Source organism: Stegostoma tigrinum, chromosome 2 (genome assembly GCF_030684315.1).
Source record: "Stegostoma tigrinum isolate sSteTig4 chromosome 2, sSteTig4.hap1, whole genome shotgun sequence".
Classification (NCBI taxonomy): Eukaryota; Metazoa; Chordata; class Chondrichthyes; order Orectolobiformes; family Stegostomatidae; genus Stegostoma; species Stegostoma tigrinum.
This window is the reverse complement of record NC_081355.1, coordinates 126,779,802-126,803,870: the sequence shown is the minus strand read 5'-3', so window position 1 is coordinate 126,803,870 and position 24,069 is coordinate 126,779,802. Positions and strand designations below refer to the sequence as shown.

Sequence of the window (24,069 nt, the reverse complement as noted above, 5' to 3'; positions counted from 1 at the left end):
GGAAATTTATTTAGAGTCTGGAATCAAATACCACAATAAAAATTAGATGGCAATACAAAGGACTCCTGAATCCTAGCCTCTTACTATTAGCACAAGCTTTCATGTGAGACAGCTGACCAAAAGTCAGCTGTGAGCTACTGACAGTGATACTGTACTAAAATAAAACAAATAGAAAAAAAAAGTTTTTGCCCTAACTCAAATCCATTCAAAAGGACAAGGATAGAAGACCCATGAGAACTCATCATCTGCAGGTTCCCTTCCAGTTGCACATCATAATCAGGTACGAATACCCTCCTTCATCGTCACTTGGTCAAATTTGTTGCACTGTCTCCCAAGCAACACTGTGTGTAGCTACATGTATGGAGTGCAACATTCAAGGTGGCAGCTCACTTTAACTTTCTCAGGAACAACTAAATAAATAGTCAATAAATGATGGTTTAACCAGCAACTCTTATTTTTTGGGAATGATTGAAAATGTGAGCACACCATTTTACATCTGAATTACCAGGTATTGAATTCAAATACACTGCGAAAGCAAGTTCCATCAATACTTTTGCTGTTTGCATAAAGGATTACTTGGGTGGATAATTTATTGGATAAATAGGTTTCTTAACAGTATAGGAAGAATTATGGGCAGTTAGAGCTTGACGACATTTGATTACAAGTGAAAATGTCAGTGATAGTCCCTACAACCAAAAACATTCCTTGTTCAGATCCACACAACTGGCACAGTGCTGTTAGAACACTATCTCAGCAGTGGAACACCAGGTCAATTCCTCCAGGACGTTCGAACCTTACTGAATCTTCTTTTATGGCTATATCCAAGTGGCTTTGGTTCTTGTTTTGGTAAGGACTTTTGCTGCAAAACTGAACAAATTTTCTGGGTCTCTCTTACCAAAATTATCTCATTGACTAGCTACACACCCCATAAGGTCTCTCCTGCCCAACTGCCACCCCAACTGACTATACCCTGTTCCTTCAAAAATTTACAAGTCAGCAGACACCTGCTGAAAATCCAGCAGTCTTTGTGTCTACCCCAACGTTTGAAGCTTATTATGTACCCAAACACGCCTAGACAGTCCACAGCTGCTTTGCACAATTCCTGATGTTTCTCACCAATATGGCAGACTGAGGGAATCGGCACCTTTAGAGCCATCCAGCAAGGAAACCCAGGATCCTGGAGGTCATTGTGGACACGGCATTGCTGGCATTGGACTTCCTCCATCCCCAGGACCAGCAGTGGAGACTTACAACATTAGACCATATTAGCCTGGTCCGAAGTAGCCACCCTGGTTAGAGCAGTCTCATTGTCTGGAGGAATGCCCAACAATGCAGGAAGAATGGCAATGTTTCTCTCCACTTCACTAGTGTAAGTGCCACCATCTTCTTTCAGAAACCTCACATTCACACTCTTTCCACTATTTACCTTGCTAAATTCATGCTCTACCACTCCCTCAATCTTTTGTATCATCAACCCCAATTGCTCTCAACTATCTCACCCCTGACCCTGCATGCCGTCTGTACTGCCTACTAACCTGACCAGGATATCTTCGCATCTGTACCAACAGTAATAGCTGTGCTGCCCACTTTCATCTCCCTCATTGCTTCTATCATTCCTTGAGGAAAACAGTCCAGAAAAGTGCAGAAACAGTAAAGACAAGTGGTGCGCTGCCTGTCATTCAGCTCGAGACTTCTTACAAGGATCCTGACTTTGACTGCCTGAGCAGGACCTGGATGGATATTAAAGGTTGCCCTTGACTTATTGAGCTGGGGTATCTGGACTGAAAGCTATGCCCTTTACCTTGACTGAGGGCTATTGGCATCTACGGCAAGATTCCTGGCTTTGTCTGTGCTAAATAGGCTGGCTAATACAAGCCTGGTATCTCTGGGTGAGGAGGTAAAATGCAAAAAGGAAAAGAAAGGAAATACATTGCATAACAGGGACGTTGTGAGCATCTAGTTAGATTTGTAGCAAATGAGAGCAATGACAGAGCGCGACGGGCTTGGAGATGCAGCCTGCTTGGTCTATGAGTTGTTTGCTTGTCCCTGAGCACAGAGTATCATTGTTGCAGTATTACAATAACAGTCACCATGGCAGCAATAAAGTGCAAAAGCATCCTGTAAGCGAAAAGGAGATCCAAAGGGATTTGAGATGAAATGTGTTGGATGACAATAACTGTGAGTGTGGGATAATGTATGTCTGATGTCCACGGAATGCTAGTGCTCAGTTTCTAACTTGCAGATAGTTTGGCGCAATCTGCAAGTTGAATATGCAAGGTACCTGCTCTGGTTCAACATCTGAGTTTTCCTGATGTTAAGCTTGTTCGGCGAGTTTGATTTGATGAGAGACTGTAGGTATTAGTGGAGTGAGTTGTATCATTAGCGAGGCATTTGAGAATTGTGCTGCACTGTTTGTAATAGCCTAAAAGACGGAGTGAGCCTCTGACCATTCTGGTCTGAAAACACCTGACCTTGTCTGATCCTGGAAGCTGAGCAGCCCGAGTAGGTCAGTTCTTGGATGCGAAAATTGCCCGGAATCCCGGTGCAGTAGGAGGGTACATGTAGCACTGTGGTAGTGTCCATACCTCTAGGTCAGAAGGCTCAAGTCAAAATCCTGCTTACTCCAATGGTACATAAAAACATCTCTGAATAGGTTGATTGGAAAATATATAAACAGATGTAGCATTGAAATGGGCCATATCACACTTGTCCAATTCTGCCACATATTTCACCATAGACCACATCGCTCAGACCTCTAAGATTTCCAGCCCCACCACATCCAGTCAATTCTTGATGCTCTTATAACCATTCCACCCCATTCTAACAGTGGTCAGTCTCCAGTGCTTTTAGACCATTATAGTGAATTGTAACATTTCTGTCTGCAGTTGCAGAGCAGAAGCAGAAGCAGAGTTGGTTTTGGAAGAGACTGTCTAGATCTTTTTGTTTTAAAAAAATCTTGTTTGCATGAAGGCAGCCAAGTCACAATTAGAAATGTTGTAGTTTAATCTTTTCAAACCGTAAAGAGCACTGCAGGAGGAACCTGACCATTTCTACAGCTCAGATGCCCTGTCTGCTGCTTACTAGCTTATACAGCCAACTTCTCATTAACACAAACTTTCTGAACAAAGCAGAAATTCAACACTGCAGCCTATTTATAAACTTCAAGCTATTTTACAGCAAAATTTCAGATCTCCACAACGATGTGTCAGTTGTTAGTCAGCTGTAGTGTCCTTGCCCAATATTCTTTCTGAACTGCACTTCAGCAGCTGTGCAGCAATCCTGAAGCAACCATGCAGATTGTTGATCCCTTTCGGAGACTGCACATCTGCATGAAGTACACAGGCCACATACAAAGAAAATTTAGAGAGATCGCATTATGTGTCAGAAAGTTGTGGTGTCAAATCAGACTCCAGAGGATTTAATAGTGAATGGAGATTGACATCCCAATGCAGTACTGACGGAATGCTGCATTATAAGAAGTGGATATGTCATTCAAACAAGGCATGGAGACATCTGTTGCGTTCTCAACTGGATGTAAAATCCCCATTTACTCGTAAACAAAAGCAGCAGAGTTATGCTCGGGGCCATGGTCAAGCTTTTCACTGTATTCACCGTTTGTCTCATTGTAAAACATACGTGACAATAACATGGTTTATTCATAAAATAAATCTCTTCACTAGACAAATGCAGTTGGAAGGAGCGGAGTGTACTGCAAACTGGTCACTGCATTCTCTGTATCACAGTAAAACTACACTTTCAAAAGTACTGCAATGGCTCTGAAATGTTGTGAGATATTGGTCGTGAAAAGTGCTACATAAATGCAAATTATCTATTTCTTCTTACTGTTTGTTTTCTGGCAAAACCAGTAAAGGAGCTTAACCACAAATTATCTCAAAATGTTGCAATTTTCAACTTTGGAATTTGGCAAGGGAAGGAAACATAACACCATATGCAACCTCAAGAATATTGCGGACTGCAAAAATTTAAGAAAACCATAAAAATCAGATGATGTTATAATATGCACACAACCATATTCATAAACAGCATTCATTACAATGCATGAAATTGTCCAGATGGTCTTCTACAATACTTGAGTTCTCAACTGATACAAAACTGTCAGGGGGCAAAAAAACTTTGTTGTTCATCTTGGGATACAACTCAAACTAGATTTGAATGGGTATCAGCTTTTTATCTCGAGCACTGTTGTACATAAGGCCCAGATTTTTCAATCAAAATAATGGTGATGCTCATAGCTCTTACCATTATTTACACGGAAATGGCATAGCAAGTGAAAGTAGACGTAAGTGGATAAAATGTGAAAATCCAGAATTTCCTACCTGAGTTGGAGCTCCACTGTTAGCTTTGGAAAAAAAGTGTAATCTCAATCCCTGACTCACCAGTTAAACAAAGTGAACAAAGCAAAATCTCTGTACTTGCATGGTAGACAAGGATTAAACACACAACTAAAGAGGTGGTGCTTCACAATTTCAGTCTAAGCACATTTTAAATAGCATGACAAGTCTTAATTACTGATAAAAATCTCAATGATGATGTAAATGAACCATTACAAGAGTGAAGACTCATTTCTTCAACTTTCAATCGTTCAATTACAACTTCTTGTTTTATTCTTCCCTTTGTCTTTTTGCCCTCTCATAATACAGTCTCTAATTTCCTCTAACTCTGTACCTGAATTGCTATTGAATGCACTACTCTAATTTACGTTGGGCCAGATTCTATCCTATTTATTTCACAATTGTCAAGCTAATTGCATAAAGATTTGCAGTTTCTTGCTCTGTTAACACTGACCCCAACTGTTTTGTCGAGGGTGCTGAGCCATTTCACTTACCTCCTTAGAAGAAATTGCAAAATCTCACAAAGATTAAATGGTTCTAGGCAAGTCTAGTCAACGATAAGCACAGTTTATCAGTATGAAAACATTATGACCTTAAGAGGTGTATTTTGTCCTTTTTTTTAAAAAAGAAAGGTTGAAACAGACGTGAGCGGTATTCTGCTCAGAGCCAATTAAAGTAAGCAGCTTTTGAGGCATTGGGTTTTCTTTTAAAAAAAAGGTGAAACAACAGAAGCAGCCTGAATGGGTGGGGTCAAGCTTTTAGTTTTATTTAAAAAGAACTAATACTGTGTTTTATCTTTCTGAAGTTGCTTGAGTCTTAAAGCTGGATGTGGAAGCTCTTCTTCTTTTTTCGGTTACAGCTAAAAACTGGGATTCCCTTCTTTCTGCTAGAAAAGCACGTGAGACTTTTTTTAAAAACTGAATTTGCCTTTGCCAATGGTGTGTTAATGAATGTTACTACCTTGGTACAGTTAAACAGCAGTAGTTAATATATCTATTATTCTGTTAAGTATTTCAATTGTTACCGTTAAGCCAATTCTTTTCTTTCATTTTTACTTTGTCTGTAGTTTAATTGCAGTATAAAAGTAAAGTGTTCTGATTAAAGTCAAACAGTTTGACCAACTGAATTTGGAATGCAATACCTTACACCTACATTTAAAATAAGAAAAAGTTACGGTCTAGGCTATCATCTTAATGTATTTTTAGGAGGTTTGGTCTGGTCCATAAGTAACAGCTATAACTAATTCTGGCTCAGATCAGGCACGACTTGACTACAAGTGCTAAGTTATGAAAAGCAACAATTGTAGACCATTAAAAGTCATTCTTCAAAGGGATACTGCACAAAATAATTCCTTTACTTCCTAATTTATATCATAGATTATGACTTCTTTACACATCTCATAGCAATTCTCTTGATTGACTATTGCAGCAAAATTCTACAGGCTTAACATGCCGCCTAGAAAATTGCGGTAGGGCACGGCACATAGCAAAGCACAAGCACGGCAGAATGAATGAATGAAAGGAAGGCTGAATGATCAAAAGTCTAACTTTGATCGAGACCTTAAGGGGGAGAATTTTTGCTTTGACAACAAAATGTCAAATCTACCTCTGTAGAAACAAAGTATGCGTAAAGACACATGCATTGGTTATTTACATATACATATATACACACACACACACACACACACACACACACACTGACAAGTGAACAGAGAGATGAGACTGGCTCCAAAAAATCTTAATAGTCCTCCATACAGCTGCTTTGTTTGCAGTACTTCACATGATTTATAGAATTTATTGTACCATTTTTGGGCAATAATAGATGTCCTACCTCTAGAACAAATAAGCTTTGGGCAGAATTCAAGTGCTGCTGGTAATACTTAAATTTTATTCAACTCTCGTTCATACATTGTACACAAAAGATACACAAATTCCCCTCCCCCTATTTCCACAATAGCATACAGCAAAACGGCAATCCTTTGATCAGACAAATGGATCTACAATTTCAGAATTAAACATTGGGAATAAAACCGAGTAAAAGGTAAGCTCATTGCTGATAAAGTATCTCCAAAATTTCTAAGTTAATAAACATGGCTATTGTTTCCTAGTGCCCTTGAGGAATAGGAAGGAGGAAGCGAAAGGAATGAAAAGAGAATACAGACAAGGACACTTTAACGATGTTTACTTTACAACACTTTTTTTGTACTTACCTTGACTACAGTATGTTACAGTTCGTGCATAGCCAGCAATCCATGGATTTCTGAACATGTTTGCAGGATCCAAGGTTTCAAGTGACAAGTAATGGCTAATTTTATACCAGACACAAAGCTAGGCCCGTCTACACTGTAATGTGTAGAGGGGGTTTTCATGGAACAGCACAGTAGTGGAGCTGTCAAGCTAGCGACAGGCTAGGCAGTAAGGCTGCTGTTTACAGCAGCTCATGCTACTAATCAGATTACAAACAGAAATTAGGGTACAATGAAATGCTAAAACAGATTGAACAATAGAGATCGAGAGATTGTAATGAATTACTGTAAATCTGTGGGCAAGTCACAACATATGTTACTGCACTGCAGTAAAAGAATAGATAATGCCACAATGTGAAGCTCCCAAATACAAAGAAACCAATCGTCTCTTAACAGACAAGAAAATCTTCTCAGCCCTAAGTAATCGCAATCTGCATGGAATGCACAACTGCAACGCAATATCAGCCCAAAAGCAACCATAGGATTGGCCCAGGCCAATTGTAACATTATGCGAAATACTTTTAGGTGGCCAGGAGAAAGCCAAAATATTGAAATCACTACAATTTATGATGAACACATGGGCTTCTTTTTGTGGCAGACTTACAAAAAGTAACAGATCTGCTTATTGAAAAAGTAGCAAAGTATTTTTAACTCTAGACAGAAGGGGAGCTGAAGCAGAGACTATAATTTTCCAAGCACTCAAGCTGACAAGCCAATTACGTCAGTACAATTCTTGAAATTATATCTGCACAAAGTCACCCGCTTAAATTTCTAAGGTGCTCGGCATATTTGATACACCAGGCATAATAAATCAAAATCTCCCAGTGTTTACATGCAACATTTCTCAAAATTAACACTTTTCTATATGTTTCGCTTATGACAGGAAAAAAGGATATTCTGCAATTTTTGAAATATTATTTTGATAATAACTGAAGTCTTGATTTTGACTTTGGATAGTTGGTGTGATGTTGACCTGCAGTTTAGGTAGATAACTGACATCATGGACGGTCTCTGAAATGGAATGCAATGTGCTGCTTTGGCGCATTAGTCCAAATGTTGTGCTCTTGCTCATGGAGTGGAACTGAATCCCCAAATTACTCATTCAGGGCTGGACAACACCCACAACTACCAGCTGCAGGTGACATCTAGTCACACAGTAAAGGTTTAACTACTGGCCTCATCTTACAAGGCTGTCACCTGACAACAAAGTAATGCCCTTTTGTATTCTAACTTTGCACCTTCTGGTAAAATTATCAGAATTTTAAACAGTACTCCGAGGATTATTGAACGTGATGCCAAATACCACCTTATTACCAAGATCACAAGGAATGAGGAATATCCACTTAAGATGTCATTATAAAAAAATTTAATATCATTCTTAATGTGCACAACTTATTCAAATAAACACAAAGAAGAAACTCAGCGGATCTGGCAGCATCTGTGCAAAGAAGGCAAAGATAATGTTTTGAGTCCGGTGACTTATTCTCCTGAGTTTTTCCTGCAATTTCTGCTTTTCCTTCAGGTCTCCAACATCCATTGTTCTTTGATTAACAAAATAAAGGACTTGCATTTATATAACTTTCATGACCTCAGGGTATCACAAATTGCATCACAGCCAATTAAGCACCTTTGAAATGTGGTCACTTTTGCAATACAATTTACACATAACCACCTTTGAGCAGCAGAACATGTTTTAGATAGAGTCAACTTAACATGTCATTAAAAAACCATAAATGATCCACCAACTGAACCAAATAATGGTTTGGTGCTCCATTAAAGATATTGTCATGACTGCGTTGAAGATGGGAGCTGCCCTTTAAATCAAGTACACTGCCATAACTATTATACTCAACACCCACAAGCCCACACAGGTTTATCAGACAAACTTCTGATATGTTTATTACAATTGACAAATGAAGAACTAAAAGCCTACAAGCCACATTTCGTAGAGAAAGAATTATCAATAAAAAAGGGTCTTGTACACTTTTACAATTCAGACAACGCAACAAAATACTTGGACATTTGCCTGACACAATTATGGTTAACAACACAGTATCAAGATTTGCCAAAATGTTGATGCATAAAGTCCAAAATTGAGCAGTTAAAATAATACAATCATTTCTTCACTCAAGTTGGCTCACCATTCACCTTAAAAACTTGGGCTATTGGGAGGCTGAAGCCAAAACTGTTGGCTGGGTTGTTGATGATGAACTTATCGCTGTTGCAAATCATGCATTTCAAATTATATTAAAGCACTAATGTTTGAAAATAAACAAACAAATCTCAAATTAGTATACATTAAAACTGACTTGTGTCAGGAATATTACTTTGTTAATCGGGTCTTAGTGCAATTTTAAAAGAAGTTCTTTCATGGATATGGGCATTGTTAGCTGAGCCAGTATTTATTGTCCATCCCTAATTGGCTTGCTAGGCCATTTCAGGAGGCAGATAAAAGTCTGTAGAGTCTGTGACTCCACAATTCTGACACAGTCTGAAGTTTCATGTAGGCCAGGTCAGGTAAGATGGCAGATTTCCTTCTTTAAAAGATTACCATTAGTCCAGCCTTTAGTTCTATGCTTTAAGTGAATTTAAATTTCATCAAATGCTGTGGTGGAATTCAAACCCATGCCCCCAGAACATTACAGCCTGGATTGGTGGTCCAGTGACACTGCCACCACCTCCCTCTAGATTCCTGGCAGGATTGCAACCTCTACTTATTAATATTGCACTTGAGCCACCTTAAAAAAGGCAATAATCAGCAGGCTAGTGAACATTTCAGCATGAATTCTCCATGGTAAACAGCTTACCCTTTACTCATCGTCTACCACTCTGTATCGCAAACTATTTGAACTTTGATGAAACCGCAATTTATGTGGCATCTTATCAACTGTCATTTGACAATCTAAGTACACCACATCTACAGATTCCCATGAATCCGCCTTGCTTGTTATTTTTTCCAAAAAACCCTGATAAATTAGATTAACACAAGTTCCCTTTCACAAAACCATGGTGTCTCTGCCAGCATTTACTGCGCATCCCTAATTTTAATAATCAACTACATTGGTGTGGGTCTGGAGTCATGTGCAGGCCAGACCAGGTAAGGACGGCAGATTTCCTTCCAAAAAGGACATTAGGTGACTTTCTAAGTGTTCCTTATAACCTCCTAAATAATGGATTCTAGCAATCTCTCAATGACAGATGGCTAACTTCCCTAGTTTCCTGTCTTTCTTTCCTTTCTTTTTTGAAGAAAAATATTACATTAGCTATTTTCCAAACACTCCTCTCTAAACCAGAATCTAAGGAATTTTGGAAGATTATAACATTAAATGCCTCAACTACCGCTGTGGTCACTTCTTTTAGACCCTGGAATGCAACCATCTGGTCCTAAGGGTCCTTGGGTCTCTTCGTATTCCCAGTATTTTTCTAAGGTTTTCTACTATATTAGTTTTCTAAGTTTTCAACAGTGAAGGCAGACAAAAATATCTGTACAAAGCTTCTACCATAGTGTCAAACAGCACGGAAACAGGCCTTTCGGTCCAACCAGTTCATGCTGAACATAACTCCAAACTGATCTAGTCCCACCTGCCTGCTCCTGGTCCATATCCCTCTAACCTTTCCTATTTATGTACTTATCCAAATGTTTTAACATTTAACTTTTAAATGTTGTAATTGCACCTACATCCACCACTTCCTCTGGAAGTTCATTCCACACATAAACCACCCTCTGTATAAAAAATTTGCCTCATGGCTTTTTTAAAATCGCTCTCCTCTCACCTTAAAAAATGTGTCCCCCGGTCTTGAAATCCCCCGTCCTAGGGAAAAGACAACCACTATCAACTCTATCTATACCTCTCATTATTTTATAAATTTTTGTCAGGTCACCTCTCAACCCCTACGCCCCAGTGAAAAAAGTCCCAGCCTATCCAGCCTTTCGTTATAACTCAAATATTCCATACCCAGCAACTACATTTTTTTCTCTCTCTCTCTTTCTCTCTCTCCTCACAGGGGAAATACCCACTTTATTTTCTCTGTGAGCACACTCAGTGGGTCGAATGACCTAATTCTGCTGCTATATCTCATGGCCTCTTTTCCTTTTTAATAGCCTGTAGATTATAGAAACTGTTATCCTAATTTTATACCACTTGTTTGCTTTCTCTCGTAGCCTACTTTCTTCCTTTTGAAAAAAATAGTTATTCTTTGCTGGTTCTTCAAGCCAAACCAATCTTCAGGTCACCAAAGGTGTGCAGGATTGTCCAGTGTTTCTTTCAAGTTGAAACCACCTCCTTTATTAACCACAGATATTCTATCCTTCTCAACAAATATTTCTTCCTCACTAGGTAATTATTTGCAGAGAGTTATTAAATTTATCCTTAGAAGCCTGCCACTGCATTTCTATTGTTCTATCTTGTAATCCAGTTTTGCACTTTACATCATCTAGCTTTTTTTTCCCCACACTCTTATTCCCTTTATCCAGGTTTAAAGGATTAGTTTTAGGCCCACATTACTTCCCTTCAAACAGAATGTGAAATTCAATCATATTATGTATGCAATCACCTGGATGTCCCTTTCTCATGGACTCTTGTTTTCATTAATCTAATCTTATTTCTCATTGCTAGATATAGAATAGATTGGTTCATTGGTGACTCTGGAATATACTGTTCTAACAGTTCCCAATTTCTCTATGAACTCATTTTCTGAGACACTTTTGCCAAGTTGATAAACTCCATGTAGTTTAAAGTTAAGCATGATTATTGTGGTACATTTCCTACATACCTATTTACTTATTTCTGTATGCTGTATCTTACGGTGCAACCGTACGGGGACATAGGAGCTACTCTCAGTGACCTCTTACCTTTCCAAATATTTATCTCTACCCAAAGTGATTTTACATCTTGCTTTTTCAAGCTAATCTAACCTCTTATCCCAGCACTGATGTCATCTTTAAAATAACAATACCATCTCTTTCCAAACTTATCTTTTCAAAATGTCAAATACCCTACAATATTTAGATTCGCCTAAATCAACTTTCAACCACGTCTCTGTAGGGATTATCGTGTGAAACACATCTTTTAACAAAAAGAAGTGCAAACAACTCTTCCATTGTTACAAATGTTGCATGTATTTTCCTATGATTTGACATTTTGAATATTGTGCATTGTCTAAAAGTAAAAATGTGAGCAGAGCTTTCAGTGCAGGTTGTCAGATGTGAAGGCTGAAGTCTTCTGAGTCAGATGGAAGCTTTTATCAAGTTTTTTCATGTTGTAGTTATGTAGCATCAATCAGGCAAGGATAAATCTCAAGTGTTGCCTCTTTGTAATAAAATTTAATTACAGAGGGATGTGCTCTGCTGACCTTTTTTACTAGTTACTTAAAAATATTTTTCCGCAATTAATGTTTTATGTTTCAACAGAAGAGATTGCACAGAAATTGCCTCAGATGCAGGGAGATCCAATTTTTGTTTATTAACCAAGTTAGGAACGTCAGCTGAGACCAGTTCCTAACAGCTCCACCTAAGTCAGAAGGCTCTGTGTTCAAATTATACCCCAGAAATTTGAAAACAAAAATCTAGGCCAACACTCTATTGCAGTAGTAAGGGAGTACATATTGCAGACATGCCATTGTTTAAATTAGATCCTAAAGCAGGACTCCACCTGAACTCTCGGGGGACAATAAATACAAAATACCATGACACTGCGTTGAATGAAAAAGCAGAGTGCTGACAAATATTTAACTCTTGAAGAACACAGATTATCTGGAGATCACATTACTGCTGAGGAAGGTTGCTGTGCATAAACTGGCTGCCCATTGTGTTACAAAAGTGGCAATACTTCATCACTATAAAGCATTTTGGAAGATTCCTGACAGCATGATTAATACTATATAAAATATATTCCCTTTCAGCAACATAGAATGTAAGAATTCCACTCATTTTTATTAAAGTGTGGTATCTTGTGTCTGCGTTACAAGTGGTTACAGAAGAAAGTAGAGGCCTTTGAATCTCTAATTATTACATTAAAGAGCATTTTGAATATGTATCCCAAGTTTAATTTTTTTTAAAAATTGCAGTTATCTCTAATATCTTACCTGTCATGCAATTATCTTGCCTCTTGTAAAGCACACTCATACTTGGTAAGAAGTGGAAACATAATCTCTCTAACCGAGAGAGGTAGGTCATTGCATCTCAATGGTCCATTTCAAGGCCAAAGAGTTTTCCCTTCCCAATGATTAATCTTTTCTCCTCCTCTCAGTCTCATTTCATGTACTACCTGCAGAGAGAGAGTTGGGAATGTCTATCTAATCAGGACAATCTCAGGATTAGTTAAGAGAGAAGAACTGGAATCAAACCTGGAACCAACTGGTCCAAATGGCTTCGATCTGGATAGTACTTTAGGACTGAAACACAGCATTCAATTATATTTTGAATAGAGCTAGTAGGGATTTATATTCCTGATCCCTACTTGTTCCATCATTTTTCTAACTCTAGGCATTATGTTAGCATAACCAACTATCATGTATATGAAGAAGGCACTGCATATTTCAATACTCAGCAGGGGCACGAGTGCCAGAGAACTAAGCACCACTTGCCAAATAATTTAAAAAACTTAGTGGCAAATTTACCACATGAATTCCTAATGTTTCTGATCTGATCAGTAAGGAGTAGTCAAACGACACCCACTTTTACAACTCCTCAGTTGACTGAAACAGCTGTCACTTTTTAGAATTTGCTTGCCAATCCAGTCAGTGTTTCAAACTGTCTATTTGCTACGGCTGTGAAAGAGACAGGATTTCTTGTATATTTCAAAAGAAAAGGAAATGGGATTTCAGCACTTATTTCCAGGTGTATAAAATCATTTGAAAAACTCCAGCCCTCTCACACATTCAAGAGTTTACATACATACAGAAGGTACATTGTGGATCAATTGGTTAAATTGTTTAAGAGTCCAAAACAAGTCAATGGGTATAAAGGTCCCGTGCACGAATGACTTGGATAGCTTCTGGCTGTATTTTATGGTTCTGCTGCATTTTGCATTGAGATGACTTCATAGATGTTAGTGGACGATTTCTATCTTTGCTCATCACGTAACCTTCCCTCACAAATTGATCAGCTAACCAAATATGGTCATAACAAGCTGATTCCAGGTCCACTGTGTTGAAATAATGAGACACTGGTTAGAATTTCCTTCTCAACTAGTGTCCACTGTCCAGACTGATCAAACTTGATGGTTAGCTCTATACAGAAGTGGCATTTGGATGATTTGTGAATGGTTTAAGAAATGGGCCTTTCACAGTTATTGAAGTTAACTATCTCTGGTGGCTTACTTCTAGACAGGCTGTATCTATTCTAACAACTTTGGACTTTGTGGACTACAGGTATGCAAATATTTGGTCACAATGGAAGCTACTGCTTTCAGATAATTTAAAATGCTGTACTTCAGCCTTTTAATTTATTTGGCAATTCCAGCCCACTCAAAAACATAGTAATTTGTAAAACAGAACGTTGGTTTGATACTGGTTTCAATATTTCCATACTGCACATTTTATGCCCTATGGCTGGTAGTCGAGTGTCAAATGATGTGCGGCATTCAATGGTGTTGACATTAGGCTGAGGCAGAGCAAATCGATGCTTGCTGAAAACGACAATAAGTTTCACTTCAATTAAATGGGGCCTAATTGAACCCAGGTCAGTGAAAGGATAATGTAACCAATTGTCATGGGTTTTTTTTTAAGCAAACTGATTTACAAACAGTTAAGAAGCAATGGTTCACTTAGGCATCTTCGCACTCATCAGTGGACATCAAGACATACACTAGAACAGACACTTAATACTTTAAAAATGCTTTTTCTGTACCACTTGCCTTTACTATTTACCCAGACAGTTCCATGGTCCATTTTGGAAAAAAAAGTCAGCATCACAACATTATCAGTGTGAAAACCTATTTTCAAGTGGATAATTTTACAGTGCATTCCTGTTTGGGAAGTAATGTAAAGTGAACTTGCACATACTACTCTTCTACACTTGACTGCCTTTTGGTCTGCTATTCTGTAGTTTAAAACGTAATGCAAATCCGGGTAGGAAAGAAGAAATGTCAAAATACAATTAAAACTAGACTCGTGCTTCATTTCTACTACTGCCCTGATGTTGCTGCGTCAAAGTCGGACACAGCTCTCAACTGCAAGTTGAGGTATTATTTCCAAAGGAGGGAAACTGTCTCAAAAAGGTTTACTGTTAAAAAGCAGGTGAATTTGAATGGTCCTATTGCCCATTTTCCTGGCTTTCCAATTGTTGGTTTACATGGAACCACCACCGCCCCCCCAGAAAAATCAGTGGCCCGACTTGAAAGTTCCAAACATGATTTTTCATGAAATTATGCACCTGCTAATCATCATCACCTTACTGATTTATATCCACAAGTAGCAAAGTTGGAATGTAAACTTTATAGCAAATTTGCATATCAGTCTGCAGAGTGCGTAGTACATCAATACAGAGGACAGAGATTCGACTCAACATCAGACAAATATAGACTTTAACCTGATGATCAAACTACAAGTCAAATTACAAGTGCAATCCTCTTTGTAGTTTGGCAAGCCACGATGATTTAAATGTATACCCGTTGCTCGAAAGGTACAGAAGAAAAATGTGACAACCTTACGAAATGGCAGATTGTCATATACCTTATAACTGCTGCAAAACAATGCACGGTTCAATGTTACTGTATGCACCACAGACCTGCAGAAAAATTCTGATTCAGCATAACATATAAGAAGTGCCTCTAGCCAAATGCATTCAGCCATGGAAGAACTCAGCTTTCACACCAGGCAAACAAGCTGCTGTTTATATAGATATAGATGGCTCAAAAGTATCAGTATAAACGGCATTGAGTCAGACAAAAATAAATAATTTGACTGAAATTGTGACAATTTCTTATCTTTCTTCACAATTTGGTTTTCAGTGCCTTAACAATAAATCTAAATCCCACACTTGCTCATGCCTCCCAAAACCACTTTAAAGACTTAATAACATTCGTAGGCTGGCTGTTGAATTTTCAGGTTTCGACTTGTAATTTTTTTTTGCTTTCTCAGAAGTGAGCTCATTGCTAGTTACGCAATATCTATACAACTTGTAGCCAACTTAATAGAGACCCCAGTATCGTAGTATCTCAAATGTCATGTGAGCTTCAGTCATGAAAGACAGGTAAACAAACACACATAAAACTCAGAAAAACACCCAAACCAATTAAGTCTGTATTTTCAAACACAATGCAATTTCATTTGCTGTCATGACCATGGATCAGAACCCTGAAATACTATGGACATTTTTAAACTTAGAATTCCAAAATATCTTTCACAAGAGGGCTGATACAGCCAAAAGATACAAAGGGAACTTCAAACTGCAAACCTTCAAATAGGAAAGAAGTCAAAACAGAGATATAAAAAAACTGCAGATGCTCAAGTCAGAAACAACACAACATGAAGCTGGAGGAGAACAGCTGGCCAGGCAGCAGAGGAGCAGGAAAGTTGACGTTTCTCATCAGGACCTTTCTTCAGAAATGAAGAGGGGGAAGGGAGCTCAGAAATAAATAGAGGAGGAGCGGGACTGGGGAAGGTATGTGGGATAGTGATAGGTGAGTACAGCGAGGGAGTGATGGGGATTGGTCAATGAGGTGGGAGGAGTGGATAGGTGGGAGAGAAGATGGACGGGTTGTGTCAGGTCAAGGAGGTGGGGATGGGAGGAAGAGTTGGACAAGAGATGAGTCCGGGGGTGGGGAGATTTTAAAACTGGTGAATTCCACATTATGGCCATCGGGCTGTAGGCTCCAGTTTGCAGGTGGTGCCATTGTGACATTGGAGGTGGTGGTCCAGGATGGAAATGTCATCCAGGGAGCAAGGTGGGGGGGCATTAAAATGGTTGGCAACTGTAAGGTGTTGGCGTTTATTGTGAACAAAGCACAGACGCTCTACAGAACAGTCTCCAAGTCTACACTCGGACTCACAGATATAGAGGAGGACATATCGAGTACAGCAGATACAGATTGGATGTGATCTCTTATGACTATAGTGACAACAAGAGGCTGGCAAGCTCCTGCATAACAGCAAACCACTCCCTATGACCATGTTCTAAACTGCAGGCAAATTTCATGTCTTCCCTTTGAAGAATATACAAGAACAGGAGTTAAAAAGCCAGTTTCAATACGATTGAAGGACAAGCAGAACTGAGCTGAAGTGTGTAACTGAGCTAAGATACCGGTGCGTCCGAGCCTGGTTTTGAGCTTTAATGTGCTGTGAAGATCACAACTGAAGAACCATGCCTTATTTACGTCTGTGTTGCAGGTAAAGGAAATCTCTCGTTCTGAATGCTAGAATTCAGCTAACTAGCAGGTCAAACTAAAGGAAAAAAGACCATAAATGATCTCTCCTTCACCCCTAATGCTGGGATTCAGTCACTGTCAAAAGGATTTAACCCACAGAATCTCAAACAGCCTGAAAAACTAGGAATCTTGAAATGGACAGTACAGCCACCAAAGTGAATGCTACCAGTAATCTCCACTGCCATGGTGAGAACATTAAACTATTCACTCTTTGTGAAAAATTGAGAGATTAATTCAAAAATTAGATTTTTAAACTTCATTCCCTTTGGACTCACCTGTTATTTTAAGTCTATGTGTACATGTAGTATGTTACTATTCTTCTTAACGTTTGTTAATTAATAAGCTCACTCTTTGTTAACTCAAGAAAGCCTAGTTCAATTGGTTCCTTCTAAAGCACAAGTTCAATTGGATCTAGAAGACAGGCATTCACAAGGGAAGGGATTTTTTTTTAAATTGACTGGATCACAACCAAGCAAGTGGGCTGGTGAATAAAGAAGGCAGCCAACTCATTGTCCCCCTCAGAGATAGTAGGAACTGCAGATGCTGGAGAATCTGAGATAACAAGGTGTAGAGCTGGATGAATACAGCAGGCATCAGAGGAGCAGGTTGGCTGATGTTTTGGGCCTAGACCCTTCTTCAGAAAAGTATCCAATAAAGCTGAGTAGAATTGTGAGTTCAGGTTGTGGATCCTACGAAGAATAAAAATAAACAGGAGATGTCCTTTGCAGGTCTGGGAGAGGGAGGCTGTGAGCTGGGGTGGGCTTGATTGTAGTGCCAGGAGATGCCAGAACATTGCTGCGAGCGTCTGTTTCAGGAGTCGCAGGGAGAAATGTTTTTGAAGGATCTCAATGTTCTGAATGTAGACATTGTCGTGATCAGGGCCAAATTGGGAAGGCCTAAATGTGGACTGTATTCCATTGGAGATGTTCCAGTTCAATTGGCAGGTACTAAGCAAGGTAATATGGCTGTAGTACCTGGTTTTCTTCAGGGCATGGTCAGGCAGTTTCAAGGCTGAAGAGATTACGAGAGAGTTGCAGTGGGTGAGAGAGATCCACTGAGGTTTTTCCAGAGGGAGGAGGGTAACTTCTTCAATGTGGACATCCTTAGAAGAGGCCTCACAGTGGGTTTAAAATTGTTTCAGAGAGATAGTAGGAACTGGAGATACTGGAGAATCTGAGATAACAAGGTGAAGAGCTGGAAGAACACAGCAGGCCAAGCAGCAGAGGAGCATCTTAAGGAGGGTCTAGGCCCGAAACGTCAGCCTTCCTGTTCCTCTGATGTTGTTTGGCCTGCTGTGTTCATTCAGCTCTGCACCTTGCTATCTCTCATCTCCCCTCACTTTGCAGCATAATGATATGGTACATCTCATCTAGAATCACCAGAGGTCTGGCGTAACATCACAATGGCTCAGAATTTCCTGGATTTTTCGGACATCATACGTACATGACTTCAGTTAGTTTCAAGCTGAAACTCCACTTAATTCATATAAATGGCTGCATCCATTATATTAAAAAGTCAAACAAAAAATCAGTTCCCTGCATTTATGAGTTCCATTTTACTTATCAAAGTTAACATGCAGCAAGACTTGGTTAATCACTTGTAATATATCATTGATTTGTCTTGTGATTTAAAAAGCATCCCCACACACCTGCGTAGTATTTTCACATTTCTCTAAATGAAGTGAAAAAAAGTTTCCACAATTCTAAATTCTTTAAACACACCATATTTGATACACAAATCATTATTTTAAACTGTAATTTTCATAATATTACTAAGATAAAAGGGTGGATGGAAGGAAAGTGGCAAACATTTCATTTACCCTAATAATTGTTCATGTTAATTCCTGCTTCTTCTACATCACTTTTACATTTCAGTGTACATTTTTTGAAAAAAATCTCAGAATATTTCTGTCTAAATTGCTAATGAAACCAAAGTTACTTCACATTTTGAGTTTGTTCAGGTTGAGCAAATTCTTGCTCATTTCAGTCTCTCCCAGGAGGTAATATTAGGGAGGAAACTTGCAACTGTTTTAGGTGTATATATAGGAAAGTGGTCTCCAAATTCCAACCCCACAAAACTAGGATGGTTCAGAAATAACAACAGTTAACTAGCAATATACCCACTCTAGCTTTACTAATAACTTAGGCTATAAATACCTAATCAAGAATTATTAAGAAACAAGAATAACAGAAGCCTTACAAGTTTATAGAAAGAGCAGGGGGTTACTCAAGACAAAATTCAGAAAGCGAAGGTGGGCATAAGAAAGCACTGGTATGTAAAATAAAAATCCAAAAGGCATTTATAAATATATTAAGTGAAAAAGAATAACCAGGGAAAGACTGGGACTCATTAAGGACCTAAGAAACAGACCATGCTGGAACCAGAAGATATAGCTGAAGTTTTGAGTAAGCGCTTTACATCTATATTTGCTATAGAGTAGGACAATGGAGGCATTGAAATTAGGGAAGAGGAATGTGACATTCTTGAACAAATTACAATTGAGAGTGATTTTAGCAGACTTGAAATTGGCTAAGTCCTCAGGGCCAGATGAAATGCATCCCAGGCTGCTGAGGGAGGATAAGGCAGGGATCTTTCAAATCTTCCCTGGACATAGGTGGGTTGTTAGTGGTCTGGAGGATAGCCAATGTAGTATCATTATTCAAGTTAGGTTGTAGGGATAAACCAGGAATCTATTATGACAGCGAGTCTAACTAGTGTTAAGGAAATTATCGGAAAAATTTCTGAGAGACAGAATTAATCTCTACTTGGAGAGGCAAGTATTAATAAAAAGGTAGTCGAGCAGGCTGTCTCAGGTGGAGATCATGTCAGACAGGCTTAACTGTTTCTTTCCCCCCCCCCAAGAAGATGACTATATTTGTAGATAAGGGTAGGGCAGCAGATGTAGTCTACATGGACTATGGCAATGCTTTTGACAAGGTCTCATGTCGAAAAATTGGTAAAAGCCAATGGAACCAAGATAATTTGGTAAATTGGATCCTAAATTGGCTTCATGCTTAGAGGCAGAGGGTGATGTTCAAAGACCGATTTTTGTGATTGAGAGCTTGTAACCAGTGGTGTCTTGCAGAGTTCAGTGCTGGGGCTTTTACAGGTGTGGTGTACAGACATGAATGCAGGAGGTTGATCAGCAAGTTGGCAGGTGACTCAAAAATCGGTCATATATTAACTAGGGAGGATGGAAAGCCTTAGACTATGTGAAGATATAGAGAGGAAAGACAATGGCACATGGAATTTAATCCTGGACAGTGTGATGTGATTAATTTTGGAAGGACAATCCAGCAAAGGGAGAACATGTTGTGTGGTTCTACCTGAGGAAACAGAGTCAGAAGGGCCTTCCTGAGCATGCTGACAGGTCTGGCAATAGAACAGAGAAATAAGGTGATTAAGATAACAAACAGGATAGTAAAGATGTTGAATGCGAGAACAAAGAGGTTATGATAGAAACTTAGAAATTGTTAATTAGGCCACAGCTGGATGACTTTATGTAGTCTGGTCACCACACTATAGAAAGGATGTGATTGCTCTGGAAGGGGTGCAGAAGAGATTCATCAGGATACTATCTGGGCTGGAGTATTTCAGCAATGAGGAGAGATGAGAGAGCCTCAAGTTATTTCCCAAAGTTAGAGAAGGCTAAGTGGGACCTGACTGAGGGATACAAAATTATGAGGTGCATGGATCCAGTAGATAGGAAGAAACTGTTCCCCTTAGTAGAGGGACCAATAACTAGGGGCATAGAGTTAAGGCAAAGAGCAGTGAATTTGAGGAAGACTGCCTAATTGTGAATGAAGGGGAAACAACATTTAGAAAATGTTTGAGAAATTAATCTACTTTTCGTTTTCAGATGAAAACTGTTTGCATTAGACTAACAAACTGTTTATATTTCAGAGTACCAGAATCTACAGGAAATAAATAGTGCATATGAGGACAATGACATGATGTTTATAATTAGGATTAGGCTTTTTTAAATACAAATGAGACTTGCTTAATGACTAAGTACTTAAATTACTCAGGTAAGAAAATGTCCTTAGAAATTTAAGCCAATATTACAAGACTCTCCCTTATGTAAATCTTTAAAAACTTCAAGCTAACTTTTTTAGCTAAGATGTTGATAAATAGTGCCGATTCATAATATTGCCAGCAGGTTGGTATCAATCTTTCCGGCAATAATTATTTTAAATGACTACACCACATTTGCCAATATTCCTAAAAGCTTTAAGCATTGATTTACTCAAGAATAAATCCTATTCAATTTCAGAATACTGGGAAACAGCCAGACTTGATTTACCAAACATGACAGAAGAACTGCAAACGGTAGGTAGGATTAGAGCACACGTTTAAGGCAGAGTCACATGTATACTCAAGCACTTGTTCTCAGATTCCACTCAGCCCTATTTTAAAAGTACAGAGATGAAAAGTGGGTAACTGCGAGAAGATTTAATCGTATTCCCAAAGAAACATATCACTGAGCCACCTCTCAGGCTGTGTAGTTTTTGGCTCATGCTCAAGTTGCTACAATCTGGTGTAGCATGTCCCCAACCACTACCACTCTCTTCATCAGAGGATGAAGGGTCTAGGCCCAAAACGTCAGCTTTTGTGGTCCCGAGATGCTGCTTGGCCTGCTGTGTTCATCCAGCTTCACACTTTATTACCCAAATAAGGTGATGTGCAAATTGACTGGTTGGCTTATAGGCCACACAATGTTTACCTCAGCCTGCTAATAGCACACTTCCACTAGGTGATCCAACTTTTGACTTCTGACTTTTGTTCAGCTGTCTGGAACAACAAATCACGCTTACATTTCTAATTTAAAATTTAAAAGTATAATGTAAATACTTCTCTCGAGTATCACAATGTGAAATAACTGATAGAAATCAGCAGGAATTATTAAACACTTACTCAGGCAATGTTTGCATGGCTTGATTTAAATTTTCATCATTGAGAACAGATTAGGGCAAGTTACTTATGTATGGTCATGTCAATGTGGTAAGATGCAATATTAAGTGCATGATTCCCTACATGGCAAATTCAATTTCGGTCACTTCAGGCCAGCTATATGCCTCCTTCAGTCTAATCAAAAGCAGTAGCAAGAAAGAACTGGGAAGCAAATCATGTGATCCTCAAGACCAGCATCCTCTCCAAATTTATTTGTACCACCCAGACTTTTAATTTTTTTAAGAATATGGTCATCCACGTTCCTTTGTTTGGCCTCCACAGAGACTTCGGGCTTGTTCCACAGCTCAAAAGAAAATATTAATCACAACCTCCAGTTGTTTACAGTTGCAGAGATAAAGTGACAATGTAAGGCGACTGCCCAAGTGTTTATCTTTCAGATTGTATCTGTATCAGGGAAAAGGGAGCACAAACAATCCATCTATTTCTGGAGGAAGCTACATAAATAAAACAGCATATCCTGCTTTGTAACAAATGCAAAAGTGAACGACTAAGTATAAACTCAAATGTAATTTGCATTTATATGGCACCATCAACGTAATCAAAATGTTGCAAAGCACACCATCGCCTACTCAAACCTCTTCACCATTGCCTTCCATAAGCGCAAGCCAGGCAAGAAATGAAACCAAGCTGAAGTACTATGAAACAATGAGACAGTAGCAGAAATATTACAATCTCTCTCTAGCACCAGGCAAAACAATAACACCCGTGGGGCAAACACAGACTGACAGCCATAATAAAGTGTGTTTACTGCAAACATGAGGAAACTATTAATCATTTTAACAGATATTACCATAGTCTTCTAATTCGAAAGCAGTCTTACTTAAGCACTTGGTCTGAAGAGAGCATTTTTGAAGGACCAGGCTCAATTAGCAAAGAAAGTCTCATGGAGTATTGGGAATAAATCCCATAACCTTCCATTGTGAAGGTAGCTTTTAGCTAATTGGACACATTTATATCTTCAAGGTACATATACAGAACAAAAGTTAAAACATCATCACCGAGTGCTCAAAGTTGTAAAGGCGTCAGAAACAAAAAGCATAAAAAGAGTTAGAAGTTTTCAATTTCCTTTACGAATTTGCAGCCAATTTTTCGCAGTTTCTCTCTAATGTTTTAAAATAATAGGAGTAAACAGGAACTTTGTTTAAAATGCTGTATGAGTTAGAATGCAATGGAATGAGCGAATAATTTTATTTAACATTAACGTAATCAGGCTTGTTCTGAGCCACCTCCATGGCAGCTTGACTTGAACCTAAACACCCAAGCCTAGAGTTAGAGATACTACCACGACACAAGATCTCTTCATTAAACTGTGGCAACAAAAAAAATTGATTCATAGCTCTGCACGCACTCCACAGAAATCTTTAGTAAAAGGGGGAAGACCTTAATGAACTGAAGAGAAGTCAGAATTTTGACATGCAGCAGATACTAATTGGTTTGCAGAAACTAGAACCTAAACAACATCACCTTCCAACTACCTCCCGGGAATGAATGCTAGGAAGATATCATGACTCAGATCTTGCTGGTAAATTAACTGCATGTTAACAATCCATGTTTATTAACTTGCAAATCATCAGCAAACTCAGGGGATTGTGTATTTCTCAATGTATTTGAATCCCCAGACATACTGGTCAATTTACACCACTCTGCCTTTTGCTTCCTGTAAGTGATATTTTGTTCTGAGCCCTCCCCCATTGTTTTTAACAACTTGCTGGGTTTGTGCACTCACTGTCCATTCAACTCACCACAGAAACAACTCTGACGGTTAAGAGCCACAAGTACATTTTTTAAACATCCTGATAATTTTTACTGCTATGCCAATCACCAGCTCTAGCCCAGAAATGAACAAATCAAGCCACAAAGTTGGGCTGGTGTGATGTCCTTATGTCTGGGACAGGAGCCCCAGGTGGAAATCCCATCTGATCCAGATATATGTGTCACTGCATGCCTTAACAGGTTGATTTAAACAATATCTAAACCATGGTGCAGTGGTAGTGCCCTACCTCTGGGCTAGAATGTCTAAGTTCATGTCTCACCTACATGCCCCAGATGTGTATCATAGCGTGTTTAGACACACTAAAGATAACTAAATCATGAAGTTCTATTCTTTCTGGTGGCAAATCATTCTTGAAGATTT

General features: G+C 38.9%; 1 protein-coding gene across 4 annotated transcripts in view; it reads right to left on the bottom strand.

The window, feature by feature from the left end:
• The window catches only part of svila (supervillin a), a 203,345-nt gene extending 196,340 nt beyond the window's left edge, over positions 1-7,005 (bottom strand). For 2 of the 4 annotated variants that reach the window (XM_048522082.2, XM_048522099.2), the window contains exon 1: positions 6,562-7,004. In XM_048522082.2, the coding sequence (XP_048378039.1) occupies positions 6,562-6,619 (58 nt within the window). In that variant the 5' untranslated portion in view covers positions 6,620-7,004. Of the gene's footprint in view, positions 1-6,561 lie in introns of all 4 variants that reach the window. The other 2 variants (XM_059639188.1, XM_048522091.2) reach the window with 2 other exon arrangements.
• Between the last annotated feature and the right edge of the window lie 17,064 nt (positions 7,006-24,069).